This window comes from Microtus ochrogaster, unplaced genomic scaffold, assembly GCF_000317375.1.
Source record: "Microtus ochrogaster isolate Prairie Vole_2 unplaced genomic scaffold, MicOch1.0 UNK29, whole genome shotgun sequence".
Taxonomy (NCBI): Eukaryota; Metazoa; Chordata; class Mammalia; order Rodentia; family Cricetidae; genus Microtus; species Microtus ochrogaster.
In genome coordinates, this window is record NW_004949127.1 from 3,212,679 (window position 1) to 3,229,258 (window position 16,580).

Below are 16,580 nucleotides of genomic sequence, written 5' to 3' on the forward strand. Positions count from 1 at the left end.
TCTCCTGCTGCTTCTTAACTGGCTGGGCAGTCCACTGTACCACCGTTGATGTCACAGATGATGTTAGGAGAGTGGCAGCCACCCAAGCTGCAGCCGCTGTTCAGTACCCAGGATCTCAATAGCCAGAATGCTCTCTGGCAAAAGACTGGTGTCGCATCTGCCAAAGCAGTGTTGACAATCTCACCAAAAGTGTATCCCATGGTGTTTAAAAAAACAAAGCAACATAGACCTCCCCCCCAACACTCTGTCACACACCCAGCCCTCTGACAACAGGCACCAACCTGTGACTTCTTTACGGAATAAGTTACTCAGTTCACCAGGATATAACTGTGCACAGCCCACATGGTCTGGCCCTCAAGGGCAGAAGCCAGGCACTTACCATGTCTGCCTGTCTCCTCAGCTCTCTGATGCGAGCTAGGCTCATACCCAGGGCCTGATTACCCAGTTCCCTAGACTCCTGAGTCAAACTTGTCAACGGTCATAGTTGCACACCATATGACTGAAATTTTTTTCAGAGGACCTGTCAGCTTTTTGTTCATAACAAAAACAGCATGGGAGGCGGCACATAGGGGTCTGGCATGGGTCACATTACTTTAATACAAAGTGTTCATCTAACACATTAAACAACTGAACATATTCTGGGTACAGGAAAAGATGGAAACAGATTATTAAGATAAGGTAAACAGACCACCATCCACATAACTGTATCATTTTAATTCTTGTTCCAAGCTGCACACTGTAACAGACAACAAAAGCAGCCAAGACTCCCATGGGAGTCAACAAAAACAGCTGCACTCCATATCCAGCCAGGCATAGATCTCACAGGACCCGAAATCACACCTCAATGGTAATTCTTGCAAACCGATACTGCAGAGAGGCGGGTGGTCGCAGCAGCACCAGGCCCCTTGTGGCTACTGGCTGGTTGGACAGCATTTCCAGCAAGCCAGTCAAACTAACAAACCCTAAGGCTTCTCCACAGCCCACGGCCATAGAGAAATCCCCCTGTGTGACAAAGCCCAGGAGGACTCTGGAGCAGTGTGACGTCAGTCCCGGGAGGGGGCCGGACCAAAGCCCCCGTATCAGAGCTTCCTGCTCAGCTGTGGGCGCCCCTGCCAGGCCCGCAGAGGCAGCGAGCTCTCGGCTCTGCCTCTTCTCCATTTTCTTCTTTTCTTTCTCTTTCAGAATCAGGCTTTTGAATGGATCGCTGTGTCTGGATTCCAGGGGTCCATGGTAACAAGAATTCTGACTGAGCTGGAGCAGGTCCTCTTTGGACGGGACACAGATCATGGCGCGAGGCTCGGGGCTGCCCTTCCTGAGCAGGGACAGGCTGACCCACACCAGGGCTCTGGGGAAATCATCCAGAATGGACAAGTAGGCCTTTCTGGTCAGTTCTCGCTGGCCACTGCAGGGAGCCCGCCTGGCCTCAGAACTAGGCCCACACCAAGCAGAGAGTTGCTTCAGCAATTTCCTACTCCTACGTGAAATAACAGACATATAAAATTATAATTAAAAAACATTTAAAGCATACGATATATTTATTTATAACTAACATTCCTCTTTTCATGTGCCTGCCATTCTGAAAAACTTAAAAAACTGTGCCAAACTTAAAAACAAAAATTTTAGAATTGGTGCAGAAAAAAAATAAGGCTTATAGAAAAATAAGACAGATCTTAGGGATATAATCAAAGCAAGCAGATAGAGTTTAAGGACAAAGAAGGATATAAAATGAGGTGAAAGAGGAGCACTATTCAAATGGGAGCACGTCACAGCATGCTGAGAAGTGGAGCTGAGTCCACAGCAGCATCAAGGGCGGTGCTCCCTGCATAGGGATGCTGCAGCATCACCGTGCTCCCTACATATGAACGCTGCAGCATCACTCTGCTCATTGCATCTGAACACTGCTCCCTGCACATGGACACTGCAGCATCACCATGCTCCCTGTATATGGACACTGCACCATCACCGTGCTCCCTGCACATGGACGCTGCAACATCCCCGTGCCACAATGAATGACTGACGGCCCATCCCACACACACTAATTCCCAAGAACTGGAAAGGCTAACTCAAAACAGAGGCTTGTCACCCATCGGGGTCCCTGGTTTAGGACAATATTTCCAATCATCTCATCGGTTAGTACCGTGTCTCAAATCAAAAACTGCTTCCCTAGGCCGCCTATCACACATCAAAGAACCGGCTCCCTTTCTCAGAAAGTCATCAATCAGCATAGGAGCACGTTCAGTACAGAGAACAACAGTTCAATGGATGTGGCAGCTGCCTGCACTTACCGCAGAACACAGAGCCGGCTAGCGGCGGCGGCGTGGCTCTCACTGGCACCGTGCTCTAAGACCATCTCGGTCCCTGCTTGTACTTGACAGCCTGTGTCTTCTGGCTTTGTGGGGTTGTTTTCAGGTATGTCTGCCTCTTCAGACTGGCAGAGCTCTTCAGGGACACAGGGCACTGCGAGTTGTCTTGGGTTGTCTTGAGCACCGGGCACTGAGGTTACAGGAGACGCCTCTTGGGCCTGAACCCTGGACTCCCAGTCCTGAGTCAGCTGCTCCCAGGGACAACAGAAAGGTGCCAACGTGCCAAACTTAACATAGTTGGGCCTTTTGGCAGGAGGGCGTCTGGTGAAAAAAGAAATCAATTTTAAACAACTGAACAGTGGAGAATTAAAACAGCCAAGACCATTATAACACATCTGCAGCCAACATGCACACACAAGACTCCCCAAGGAATGTATGATAAAGATCACCAACCCTGCTCATGAAGCTCTTTTTCTCTGGTCTTTTTTGTTTTGCTGTTGCTGTGCGCATGCATGTATGTGTACGTGTAGTCCTGACCTGCCTAGAATCAGTATTGTCCACCAGGCTGCCTGCCTGCAAACTCTCAGAGATCCACCTGCCTCTGCTTCCCCTGTGCAGGGTGTGCGCCGCTGCGCCCAGACCTTTGGTTTTTAAACAGATCCCACATCTACAAATGTATGCGGCCTCTGGAAACCAAATGCAGTCCCACAGTGCTTACCCTGAGAGCTCCAATCACGGTGTCTCTGGGGCTGGGCAGTGTTATCCCTGGAGATGCACAAGGCGTCTCCCTCACTTCTGACCTGACAACTGCACTAAACGTGAGTAAAGAGAAAGACTGTGTCCTGCAAACTTTTGTGTACGGGCAGGGTACCCGGAAGGATGCACAGGAAACTGATACTGTGTGTTTGGACGGAGGCAGGGACACACCAGGTCAGAATTTAGGGAGAAGTTCTGCTGTAAACTACAGGCCTCTGGGAAGACTCAAACTACCAATGTTCTGCTACAGCAGGGGCTCTTAACCTTCCTAATGCTGCAACCCTTCAAAAAGGTTCCTCATCTTGCAGTAACGTATTATAAAATTATCTTCATTGCTACTTCACGACTGTAATTTTGCGGCTATTACAAATCCTAATGTAAATATTTGATATCCAGGATATCTGATAGCCCCTGTAGGGTCTTGACCCACGAGTTTGAACAGCTGTGCTAACTGGACCTGTTGTCAAATCACCTTCTAAACATTTATGTTTATATTATAGACTACTGCTGCTCTCAGCCACAGACAGAGGAGCTTCTTCTGCAGTGGGTGGCAATTAATGCACAGTCTTACAACTTGCCAAAGTACCTAGAATAAGTGAGAACAGCATGCTCAGCCATAAACAGCACAACTACATGGCCCCTTCTACGGCTTAGGGAACCGTGGTGCAGACAGACACAGAACCGAAGGAGGGAATGGATGCTACGCCACACCGTCTTCTGGACACGGCAGAGCCACAGCAGTCATGGACACATGGAGACCATCCATACAAGGCCTGCAAAGAGCAAGCTTGTCAAAACCCAGCAGGGATCTGGGAGGGGCTCACCAGGCCCTCTGAGGAGCTCCTGGCAGCTAGTGGTTCCCCAAGAAGAAGAAGCCATTTTCTTCAGTGGTGTGGCCATTGTTAAGTTGCCCATGCTCCAGTAAACAGTCCATACCCATACTCACACAGACAGCCCTAATTAAATTCCATGAGTCAAAAAAAACAAGAAAGGACAGGAAAACAGGAGGACCTGGGAAGAAGTCAGTAGGAATAGGGAGGGAGGTAAGAGAGGACAAGGGGGCAGCAAACACAATATATGAAATTATCAAAAAAATTAAAAAGTAAAGAAATTAACAAAATTTCTAAAAGAAAGAAAAAAAGAAGGAAAGGAAAGGAAAGGAAAGGAAAGGAAAGGAAAGGAAAGGAAAGGAAAGGAAAGGAAAGAAGTCTCCATAAAGTCCGGGACAGACTTAGGTCTACTCTGTGCCTACAAGAGCCACGGTGTCTAGAGGGGTGTTGGATCCAACAATAGGCTTGAAATAAATGTGTTGGATGAATGAATGATTCAGACAAATACAGAGATGCATATAGGTGCAGTTTCCCAAACCACAGGGCAAGAAAACAGAGGTAACCTAAAAGGTCACTGATGAAGCACAGGCCCTCCACGCTGCAAACTTACAGAACCACTCCAAGCTCCGTCCTGCACCATAGCCGGCAAGCTGAGCCAAATGGGCCTAATCTGCCCTGTTATCTGTTTTTATATGACCCATGAGCTGAGAATAATTTTCATATTCTCAATGACTGAAAAAGTAAATGATTCTACTTCAACACTGAAAATTTTACGAAATCCAAATGTGAGCGACCGTACATAAGACCTGGTTGGAACTCCACCTCACTCCTTTGTTTACGTCTGTGACTGCGTCCCTGTCATGGAGACCAGGAGTCTACAAAGCCAACACTGCCATCATCTGGCCCTCTACAAAAGAAGCTTGCCAACATTTGGTTTATGATCATTGTTTGTTGATATGGAAACCAACACAATAGTGTGAAAAAGTCTAAATAGTGAAAACTGAGTATTCTTAGTTACAGGCCCCTCAACAACAGTCCGGGAGGTACACAGACACACAGCCCATGACTGCTGGTGACCTGGCGCAGGATCAAGTCACAACTCAGCCACTAAGTCACTCATCTGTCTATCACTCAACAAACGGGCCAGACCCCTGCCTGTCTCTGTGGCTGTGGTAATGATTCCCAACTTAGCCCTCCTGGTGTTCCCAGCAAAGTCACCGCAACATCCAACTGTCTACTCGTTCATCAAACAACAAACATTAGCGAGGCCGACTGCACATGGTCTATGGCTGGATCCACAGGTACCACTCACGAGAGGGAGTTTCTGTGCTTCCGGGAGCCTACAGTTTTAACGGGAATACAGAGACCTATGGTCCACTTCTCTATATATCAGAAATAGAGGCCCTCATCCACTCATTTCCAACAAAAGATCAGAGACTACAAGGATAAATACTAAAATACTAAAACAGCACATGTCTGTTTGGACGGCAGAACGGTAGCAGTATAAAGTGTTCTACCCACCTCCATGGTTTCATTAACGCTTATAAATCAGCCTTTTAAAGCAGAATCTCCACAAGAGTGGGGGTGGGGTGGGGTGAGATCTATTAGCAAGCATCTGAAATGCTTGTCTCAGTTCAGCTGTCCATCACACAAGTCAGAAAGTAACCGAGAGAAGGGCTGGACCAGATGGGCCTGCAAAGGCCAACAGAGAAGCTCCTGGCTAAAGCTTCTCAACCACCTCTTGGCAAGAGAGAAAGAACTCAAAAGGGAAGCAATTGCAATGCTCCCTGAGCCATTAGGTGATTCAAGCAGACGCTTCTCATTCCTGAAGACAGACCAGAAGAGAGTCCCTTCCTTACCTTTTGTAGCTTTCTAGAAGATCCTTAGCTTGATCTTCAGCAAACAGAACCCCAGCAAGGCAGTCTGGGAAGTCACCTGGGATGTTAGGTGATCTTCGATACTGAGAATGCACTGTCGTCTCTTTCAAACCCCCAACTCTTGCACCTCGGTAGATCTAAAAGAAACGACAAGAGGCCCTGTCGGTTTACTGACTTAATGAAATTGTTTAACTGTCTAAACAAGCTACAAGGATTAATCCTAAAATATTAAAATGAGAAATAAGCTAAAAGCCCATCAAAAAGGTAACAGGTAAATACATGCTAGGATCATCCTATAACCAAACACCACACAATAATGAATGAATGGACTTGAATACACGTGGAAAAATCCTCAGTACCCAGAGAACAACACAGGTTGCAGAAGCACACACACAATAAGGCGTAGAGCCTAAAAGCGTGTACTTTACAGAGATACACACATTTGATGAAGGTATGAGAGCATGCACTGAGGAAAACAAACACCAAAATCATAAAGGTGTTACTTCAGGAGCGGGGAGACTGGTGTGCCAGACGTGAGGCCCTGCCAGTGAACCTGTACGCTTAATTTTCTAAGTGGGATGGCAGGCCCAAGGTGCACAGCCCCTCAGTACATAGGACCTTATCTTTTCTATGTGAGTGAAATAATGTCTAATGGTCTGGGGGATGGAGCTACACGAGAGAGTGCTTCCTAGCCTGCTAAGACCTTCAGTTCAACTCCTAGCACTGAAAAACACAGACAAAAAAAAAAATACTTAATTAAAAGAAATTAAGTGGAACAACTTAAAAAAATAAAATAAAATAAACCCTTCCTAAATGATTAACAGACTGCTCCTTGCACTAGGCATAACTGCCAAAAATTAACTACCTGCATGAGTCTGACACCGGCATGCCTCTTACCATCGCTAGCAGAGTCATGCTTAAGCTAACCGGAAAATACACACAACACAGATTTTAATAAAAATGTTGGCTACAGTTAGGAAGACCAGGCTGGCCTTGAACTCAGAGATCTGCCTGCCTCTGCTGGGACTAAAGGCGTGCACCACCACCACCACCCAGCTACTGTTACTACTATTTAAAAATAAAATCATTCTACTTCAAAAACTTAGTATTGTTTATGACTGGAGTGTGGGAAGTGCCTGGGGAGAGTATGTGGGACAAGGGTAGACAGGTGGATATCAACACGTAAAGCAAGCGCATATGGAAATATCACAGAGTAGCTGTACAATTAATACGTTAATCACTGTGTTTTAAATAGTGCAACTATTGGGTGAAATCAAAAGGCAACTTACAAATGGAATCCAAAAAGCCATGCCCCAACCCTTGGGAAGGAGGACATCCCAGCCACTTCCCCAGCCCAGCCGGTCTTCGCCAGTCACTTTTCCTGGCTGTTGGATCAAAAGAATAGGAATCTTGGATTCTTGAGGCCCTAAAACAAGCTGTGACCCTGGCACCAGCAGTTCACTTCTCATCCGATTTAAATCCTAAAGGGGAAGAAAACAAGTCAATAGAAACAGTCACTGTCTTCTAGATCGTCCTTCTAGACCTTCCTAGACCTTCTAGACCTTCCTAGACCTCCTATATCTTACTAGATCTTCTAGACTTTGTAGACCTTCTAGACCTTATTAGACCTTCTAGATCTTATTATACCTTCCAGACCTTCCTAGACCTTAACCTTCTAGATCTTACTAGACCTTCCAGATCTTACTAGACCTTCTAGACCTCCTATATCTTACTAGATCTTCTAGACCTTCCTAGACCTTCTAGACTTTGTAGACCTTCTAGACCTTATTAGACCTTCTAGACCTTCCTAGACCTTCTTAACCTTCTAGATCTTACTAGACATTTTAGTTTCCTAGACCTTCAAGATCTATTTAGAACTTATTAGACTTTGTAGACTTTACTAGATCTTCTAGATCATCTTACTAGATCTTCTAGATCGCCATAGGAGGAAATTTACAAAGTGAGTTCCAGGTCAGCCAGGGCTACATAGAGAAATCCTGTCTTGGGGTGGAGTGGGGGAGAGAATGTATAAATAGGTACATGGAACACTGAAACATAAAATCACTTTGTAGTCTCTAAGACAGTGACTCTGGATGATCTTACCACTAATCCTGGCACGTTAGTTACCTGATCCGAGATTTTACTCTCTGTGACACTCCTACAGATATCACGGCTCCAGATGAAGCTGTGGGCACACTCCACGGGCACGCCCTCCAGAAGCAGCTGTCTAACTTGCTCATTATCTGAGAGGGAAGAGAAAGAGCCTTCAAACCACACTTTCTCTCCGTCAGTCCGAACACTGGCAGACGGCAGTGACGGGCATGTCCCAAACTAGAAGACAAAAACTAAGTTATTCTTTTTTTTGTTGTTGTTTTTTCGAGACAGGGTTTCTCTGTGGCTTTGGAGCCTGTCCTGGAACTAGCTCTGTAGACCAGGCTGGTCTCGAACTCACAGAGATCCGCCTGCCTCTGCCTCCCGAGTGCTGGGATTAAAGGCGTGCGCCACCATCGCCCGGCCTAAGTTATTCTTATAGTTGGTTTCCTAGCCCTTGAAATAACAAAGGCTAATAAACACTTTTCTTTGACATTTACTTCTGTGCAGACACACAATTATAATACTAATAATTATAAGTTGCCCCTTGAATTTGAGATAATCAAATTTCTAGAAGACACTTTCCGTTACCCTCGGTTCTCTTAGAACTAACTTTACTGAGCTCGTCACTCCTGTCTGTAAAACACACCTCTCCGTTCCTTTAAGGAGAGCAATGTTTGTGAACTGTCCTGTCTCTTAAGGAAGGCACATTGCGCTCAGAATATCAGAAAGGAGGGTTTTCAGTCATGGACACTTCCACACCATCACTTAAACATGACAGAAAAAAGTCCTTCAAATCTATGCTGTCAGACTGAAGAATTAAAACTCAACCGGTGAGGAGGGGACAGCTATTGTTCCAAAATGCCAACATGGAACTCACTCAAAAGCACAAACCTGTGTGGGTCTGCAGCCGGGGAAAAATAAGCTGGGAGTGACCAGGCACTGGCACGACAGATTTCAGGGAGGACAAAGCTGCAAGAGCGGCACTAGTGTCTACAAAAGCTCTTTCTCCTGGAGACTGAGCAGCGAGGCCTAAGGTGCCGTGAGAGTGTTCACGAGCGAGCACTGGAGTCCACCGCTGCCCTGTACTGTAACTGTGCTCACGACCATTGGAGGCCACGGCTGCGCTGTGCTGTGAGAGTGTTCATGAGCATTGGAGTTCACAGCTGCCCTGTACTGTAACTGTGCTCACAAGCACTGGAGGCCACGGCTGCCCTGTGCTGTGAGAGTGCTCACAAGCACTGAAGTCCACCGCTGCCCTGTACTGTAACTGTGCTCACGAGCACTGGAGGCCACGGCTGCCCTGTGCCGTGAAGGGTGTTCACGAGCACTGGAGTCCACGGCCGCCCTGTGCTGTGAGAGTGCTCACAAGCACTGGAGGCCACGGCTGCCCTGTGCTGTGAGAGTGCTCACAAGCACTGAAGTCCACGGCTGCCCTTTACCATGAGAGTGTTCACGGACACTGGAGTCCACGGCTGCCCTATGCTGTAACAGTGCTCACGAGCACTAGAAAAGAAAAATATGTCTGCCCACCTGCCATTCTGAAGGCAACCAGACTCCTTCATGGCTGTGGTGGTGGCAAGAACATATGGCCAAAGAGTATTTCAAGAGCAATTTTTTAAAGGAGCTACACACACAATGTATTTTCTTTCTTCCCTTTTGTTTTGTTTGCTGCTAGCCAGTGAGTGAGAAGCCAGAGTGCACGCTTACAATGCACACACTTAGAACATGCCCCATCACTGACCCATAATTCCTGCCTCTGAGGCCAACGTTAAAGCAAGCTCTTTTCTAGCAAGAGCCAATCCAAACAATCTACGGAAGCACATAAGCAACTGCTACAGACAGCGAATGAAGAAGAGCATACAGCACAAAGGTGGTTTGAGGTTTTCTTCCCATTTTCCCAGTGCTGGGACTCGAACCCAGGCCCATGCGATGTTAGGGACAAGCTCTATTACCACCCTTCACCTCCAGCCTCAAAGACACTTACACAGTAAACCACTCTGTTAATGAAGCTGGAAAGTGTTATTAAAACATGTTAATAATTAACACTCAGGAGAACCTCTTCAAAGCCTGAGAATACAGTCAGGCTCCTAGGAACCTGTTCCTCCAAGAGCTGCCTAAGCTTCAGTTAATACAAGAAAATAAGGAGCTTGTTACCCAAAGCAGGCAAACTCTTTCAAGCTAGAAGCACTTGAGTCGATTTTGCTATTGCTGCCTGTTCAAGTCAAAACGGGCAGAGAACAATTTCAGATATAGGCAGACTAGGCTAGGTCAAGGAATTATGTGTAAGTTGTCCTACTGTTGAGAGTCTTCTAAGGACCGATCTTTCAACTGATCCAGCCCCCCGAAAGTGTACCTCTACCCTTTGTTTTGACTCAGCTTGCTAGATGAGAAAAAATACTGATATAATACTAATTCATCTAATTCATGTGAAGAGTGTACTCCTTGCCAGGCATCTGACTCTTGCCCACAAACCAAGCATTCAGGATGCTGAGGCAGGAATACTGACATGTTCAAGGCCACCCTGGGCTTTATAACAAGTTCAGGCCAGCATAGCTACATAGCAAGTCCTTATCTCAAAACAACTAGGGACTGAACTAGGGCCACTCACATAGTAGGCAAGCACTCTACTGAACCACATCCCCAGCCCAAAAGTATACTTCTTTATGTAGCTCAACATCAAATAAAAGTATCTTCATAGGAATTACAGTACTTAAAACAGGTTCTAATGATCACAGCACTCAGGAGGCAGAGGCAGAGCTCCGTGAGTTCAAGGCCAGCCTGCTCTACAAAGGGAGTTCCAGGCCAGCCAGAGGTACCCAGTGAAATCCTGTCTCAAAAAAAAAAAAAAAAAAAAAACAAAAAAACAAAACAATAGCAACAAAAACAGGCTGGAATAAGATCCACGACAATGTCTAACAGTGAATCTTACAGTAGAAACCAGATGATGTTTCACGACAGACTTTAATCTTCTTTAACCGATTCGTGCTAAACCTGTTAGGAAGGGTGTTAGAACTTCCCATCCAAACATAGATAATGAGGAAGCCAGAGGGATGCAGAGTCCACCCGCGGCTCTGAAGTGCCCGCAGCTCCACACGTAATTCTCGGGAGACCCTCCCACGTTCGTGGTTTCACTAGACCACTGAATGAGACAGCCACAGCAAGGCAGTCAGGCTCCACGGTGACTACCTTACCTGAGTCTTCAAATCCTCAGTCACCTTTTATGTGGACCTCTGACAGGGCCATTTATTGGTCCCTAGTAAGCTAGCTAAGGACAGGCAGAGAGGCTGGAAACAAAACTGTGAAGTTGTTATGACACACTTAAATGTTCTCGCAAACTCAGAAGCTAGTTTCAATGGCTCTCCTAATTAATGTGTTTAAATGACACCATCCCAGCTGCAGCCAATCCCGGATCAGTTTAAAACTCTAGCCAGTCCCAACCCACCTCCCAGCCAAGTGGTTCGCGTGGGGTCCCTCCACTCTGTCAAAACCATGTGGTCTGATACTTCAGCACCTGGGATGGCCTTGCCAGGATTCGAACCTGGATCATCTGTATGGTCAGACAGAGGCTTCCAAAGAGCACAAGACCAGCTGCCGGTGCACATCCCTTCCTCACAGCTAAATTCTGAAGCTCCAGGCGTTTGGGAGACTAGAGAGAGACACACTAGAGAAAACTGAGGACTCTGGGAAAAACATCAAACTTGAGCAGCTAGCTGTGTGGCTTACACTTCTCCCTGAAAGACACTCTCCACGCCACGTCCTCGGACACACACCTCATGGGACCCGACAGCTCGACCAGGAACATGGCAACACCTTACCTTGGTGTCTTTCCGGATGCGGCAAAGCTCTGGACCGCTGTGGGGGCAAATTCGTTCTCGGATCCCTCACTGTCAATCCCAGAATGGTACCTGCAGGAATTTCCGCTGGTGAGGAGATTCCTTCAACAGAACAGAAACAGAAGGGATGTGTTAAACAGAAGCTTAGATAGAGAAAGGCTCGCCGGGGCAGGTGCGGCTCAGCGAGCAAAGGCGCCTGCTGGAGGCTGATGATCTGGCTCTAATCTGTGCGGTGAGAGGACTGAGTTACACACACACACACACACACACACACACACACACACACACACACGTAAATGTAAAAAATGTGTTTAAATCACAATATGTATTAATACAATCTTGTTTGTAGTTTGAACCTTTCAGATTTTCCTAGTGAAACTATTTTCTTGGAGAAATTACTTTAAAATACGTATCACCTTTCCCCCACAAGTTTACTCAGAAAATAAATTAACACTTTAAAAGTAAAGTCTCTTGCAAAATAAAATTTAAAGGACATAAAATTATCTTCCAACATGGACCAGTAAGTTTCTCATCAGCTACACATACGAGGGGCAGTAAGCACAGACATTGGGTGAGCTCCTGCTCGGCTGCTCACTTGTAACTTCAGAATGCCAGTGACTTAGAATACGAACAACCTTATTTCACAGGCGTGAGCACAATGCCTCAATCTTGGACTCCAGCTTCTTACTTGCTTCTCAAGTCACATCACAGCAAATAAACGCGACAGAAAGCAAAACCACTCACTGGGGCCAACTGCTCTCTGCCCCGCTCCCCACCCCTCTCCAGCACAGTAGATTCTCCCTTTTTCTACCTCCCAGCAACTGAAAGACGGCTTCTTGTCTTTGATGAAGGACAGCGCCATCAGAGCTCTTGCAAGTGTCGCTCCACCAGTGATGGGCTGTCTCCTCTGCATCCTCTTCCCCCTGGAAAACAAGAACTCCACCTCAGCAGCCAGGCCTAACAACTGTGGTGAGTCAGTCCTGATGATCGCTATGTTGTAAGAAGGTTGTAACACAGCTGGCCCGCTCCCTTTGTTTCTGGGTGTGAGAATAACTCGTTCACCAGGAGCAGTGAGGATGCAACTGTACTTGACAGAAATTACTACCAGACTAACACTCTAATTAGAGACTTCGCAGCCTTTACGAGACGCTATTTAATCAAACACCGCCACTCTTCCTTGTGCACGCTTCCTACGGAGGTGCTGGCCCTCCCCCACTCTCACCACCTCCTCTCTAATTTAACAATAAAATGCTCCCTTCTCACCAGGCCAGAGCTGTGCTACTCTTAGCAACACCGGATAAGATGCATACACGCTTCACTAATGCCCAGGCAAGGCTGGGATTTGGCAAGGTTTCCATGGTGTTTCAAGTACGAGATACATGACAGACATGACACCAAGAGCAGTGATTAGTGCTGGACCCTAAAGTGGTAACTTGTAAGACGGGGCCACCTGACAGAACACAGGCAGCAGAGCTAAGTGGTGTGGAGCACAGGCTCCAGAACCAAACCTGAATTCACGTCTTTACTCCATAACTTATTAGCACATGGAAGAGCCTGTGCTAGGCACTATGCTAAGCCCTGGGGACAGAACAGAGGGCAGAACCGGGCCTGCTGACCATCGTGAATCGCAGAGGCCAGTGAGAGACACAGGTGCTATAAGCACAAGAACCAGACTATACTAGTAAGCTGAGGAAAAGTGCAGGAAGCTACAGAACATTGTAGGGGGGGGCACAAGGAAGGGTTCGAGAGGAAACACAGACTGCATGAGATGGGCTGAAACTAAAATAACGAGGGAATTTTAGCCCAACCAAGAGTAGCACAACAGGATGTTAAAAAGGTAGAAAGGAAATAAGTCCAAGTCAAGGAAATGGAAATGACACATTCCAGACCATGAAAAGCCAGCACGGCCAAAGGGTGAGGAGAGACTAAAAGTCTAAGATGACACAGGCCACAGTACGGGATCTGAGTGAGTTTTACCTTAAATTACATGAGAAGCTGCTTGGGATTTTATCATCTCAACAAGCAGTGAATTAACTGGGTTTGGAATATAGCTCAGGGACAGCTACAGAGACTGCCTGTCTAGCAAGCAAAAGGCCTGGATTCCCTCTACAAAAAGCAATGTGACAGAAACAACAAAAAGTGAATAAAATGTTAAAAGATCGCTGTCCATCCTGAGCAGGAATAACAAGGGAACGTCCTAAATCCACTCCGGGACCCCAGGCCGAGACAGCAGCGGAGGCCGAGATGAACGCCAAGGAGACAGAGAGGGGCTGCTGTCGTGGTTTAGAGCCTCAGCTTGATCACTGTCTTTGCCCACATCAAATCTGGGGCTCACCTGCTAAATCAACTGACTAGGATGGAACCCAGAAGGAGACCCCTAACCACACCTCATGCTCTACACATCAGTCACAAGCCACAGAGAGAATTCATCTTTAGTTAAAATTAAAAGAGGTACAAATTCAGTATCTCAGCCATTCAGTTACATTTCTAAGTGTTCAATGATGTCATGTGAGTGGCGGTTATCAATCTTGAGAACACAAAGGAATATCTTCCCTGCTTCTGATCCGAAGTGCTGAGTGGACATGCTACTTAACTTCCAAGAAAATCTATCATAAGCTAAACTAAAAAAAAAAAAGAAGAAGAAGGAAAGGGGGAAGAAGAAAAAAGACTAGCAGACAATTTCAGAGATTTTTTTAGAGGCATTCCATTGCCCATCTATGGAGGGGAGATTACCTTCTATATAAGAACCAGAAAAGCAAGAATAATCTATAATTTAAAATTCAATTTGGCTAGCCGGATATGATGGTGTAAACATTTAATCCCAGCACTTGGGAGGCAGAGGTAGGCAGATCTCTGTGAGTTCCAGACCAGCCTAGTCTACAGATTGAATTCCAGGACAGCAACAGCTGTAACAGAAAAACCCTGTCTCAGAAAAAAAAAAAAAATTTCAATTGAATTATCGCACCCATTGAGATTTAATTTTCTAGAAGTGAAAGATTTTAAAAAAAAAATTCGTTAACAAAAACAAGTTGGGAAATACACGTTTAAGGAACAACCGATGGGCTATCAGATCTTACGTTAGGTTTACAGATCTGCCTGGACCAGCACGACAGTCACATTTACTCACGGTGTGTAGAGGAGCAGCCCTCAGTGCCGAGGTCAGGATGCAGTGGGAAAGAGGACCAATCAGCCGGAACCTGTTCATCTCCATCGTCAGATCACTGAGAAAAGTCCAATAAACACAAACTCCCATTACTTATGATGTCTATACCACTGGCAACGGGACAAGTCACAGCGGGCATGGCAGGCCACAGGACGAGGCAGCCAGCATGACTCAGGAGGCGGAGGCAGGCAGATCTCTGAGTTCAGGACAGCCAGGGCTACACCGGGAAACCAGAAAAGGGGGGGAGCGAGGCCTTCCACGGTGAATGCAGCTCCTACCTGATGACGACCCCTGTAGGAAGACAGACCCACGAACGCGGCTGGCACGGGTCTCTAGTCCCATCGCCAAGAGTTCTCTTGGTGCGTCGAGCGCTCTCTGCATCGTCTTTTCTTTTCCTTTTCTGGCCTATGCTGTCATCAGCTCCTTCAGGCTGACTTTCCTCTCGGTCTGCTGTCGGCAGTGGGTCAGGAACGGAGACACCTGAGCTGACGGGTTCTGAGCACTGGCACACTGCTCTCATTTCCTCCAGGACAGCCTAAGGAGTCGTTAAACATGGACTTTACATCCTCGGAATTTAAACACACACTGACTGCTCCTGCGGAGGACCCAGTGTTAAGTCTCAGCACCTACACAAGGGCTAACAACTGTCTTATTCCAGTTCCAGAGAATCAGACAGCCCCCTTCCGGCTTCCCTGGGCACCAGGCACATACATGGTGCACAGATATACATACAAGCAAAACACTGACACACATAAAAAATAAATAAATAAATACATTCTTAATAAATATTTTTAAGCTAAGCAGTGGTGGCGCACGCTTTTAATCCCAGCACTCAAGAGGCAGAAGCAGGCGGATCTCTGTGAATTTGAGGCCATCCTGGGCTACAGGGCAAGTTCCAGGACAGGCTCCAAAGCTATATAAAAACCCTGTCTTGAGAAAAATAAATAAATAAAAATTTAAAATAAAAATTAAAAACGTGTGTGTGTGTGTGTTTAAGTTAAATGCAGTGTTACAAATTGAATTGGTGGAGAAGGGTATATTCATTGTGGTAATCATTACATTTTATATACAAACATACATACACATATATATATATATATACATACATACACCATATTCAAGGTAAACATAGCCATTCTTTGTTCAACAGTTTTATTTATTTATTTATTTATTTTTTGGTTTTTCGAGACAGGGTTTCTCTGTGGCTTTGGAGCCTGTCCTGGAACTAGCTCTGTAGACCAGGCTGGTCTCGAACTCACAGAGATCTGCCTGCCTCTGCCTCCCAAGTGCTGGGATTAAAGGCGTGCGCCACCACCGCCCGGCAACAGTTTTAGATAAAAAGAATTTTTTTAAATAAACAAGTATCAGTCAGCACATGACTTTAACCCCAGCTCTTGGGAGACAGACGCAGACAGATTACTGCAAGTCTGAGGCCAGTCTGGTCTACATGGCAGATGCAGGACAGTCAGTGCTACACAGGGTCAGTCTCAAAAAAAAAAAAAGGAAGAAAGGATAGAAGGAAGGAAACAAAATTTAATTGATTCATTAATAAAAGTATCATACCAAACTGACAGTCAAACTTTTATACCACTGAAATTTCTAAAAGATCGTCCTCCGGTGGTAGTTAAGAATGGAACAGTGGGCCGGGCGGTGGTGGCGCACGCCTTTAATCCCAGCACTCGGGAGGCAGAGGCAGGCGGATCTCTGTGAGTTCGAGACCAGCC

General features: G+C 46.3%; 1 protein-coding gene across 1 annotated transcript in view; it reads right to left on the reverse strand.

Annotated features, from left to right (window-relative positions):
• Positions 1 to 578: 578 nt before the first annotated feature.
• The window catches only part of Pop1 (POP1 homolog, ribonuclease P/MRP subunit), a 26,217-nt gene continuing 10,215 nt past the window's right edge, over positions 579 to 16,580 (reverse strand). The window contains exons 8-16 of the mRNA XM_005368137.2: positions 15,135 to 15,391; positions 14,821 to 14,914; positions 12,505 to 12,616; positions 11,676 to 11,795; positions 7,894 to 8,009; positions 7,056 to 7,247; positions 5,749 to 5,903; positions 2,286 to 2,624; positions 579 to 1,474 (exon numbers count right to left, since the gene is read on the reverse strand). Of these exons, the coding sequence (XP_005368194.1) occupies positions 835 to 1,474; positions 2,286 to 2,624; positions 5,749 to 5,903; positions 7,056 to 7,247; positions 7,894 to 8,009; positions 11,676 to 11,795; positions 12,505 to 12,616; positions 14,821 to 14,914; positions 15,135 to 15,391 (2,025 nt within the window). The 3' untranslated portion in view covers positions 579 to 834. The remainder of the gene's footprint in view (positions 1,475 to 2,285; positions 2,625 to 5,748; positions 5,904 to 7,055; positions 7,248 to 7,893; positions 8,010 to 11,675; positions 11,796 to 12,504; positions 12,617 to 14,820; positions 14,915 to 15,134; positions 15,392 to 16,580) is intronic.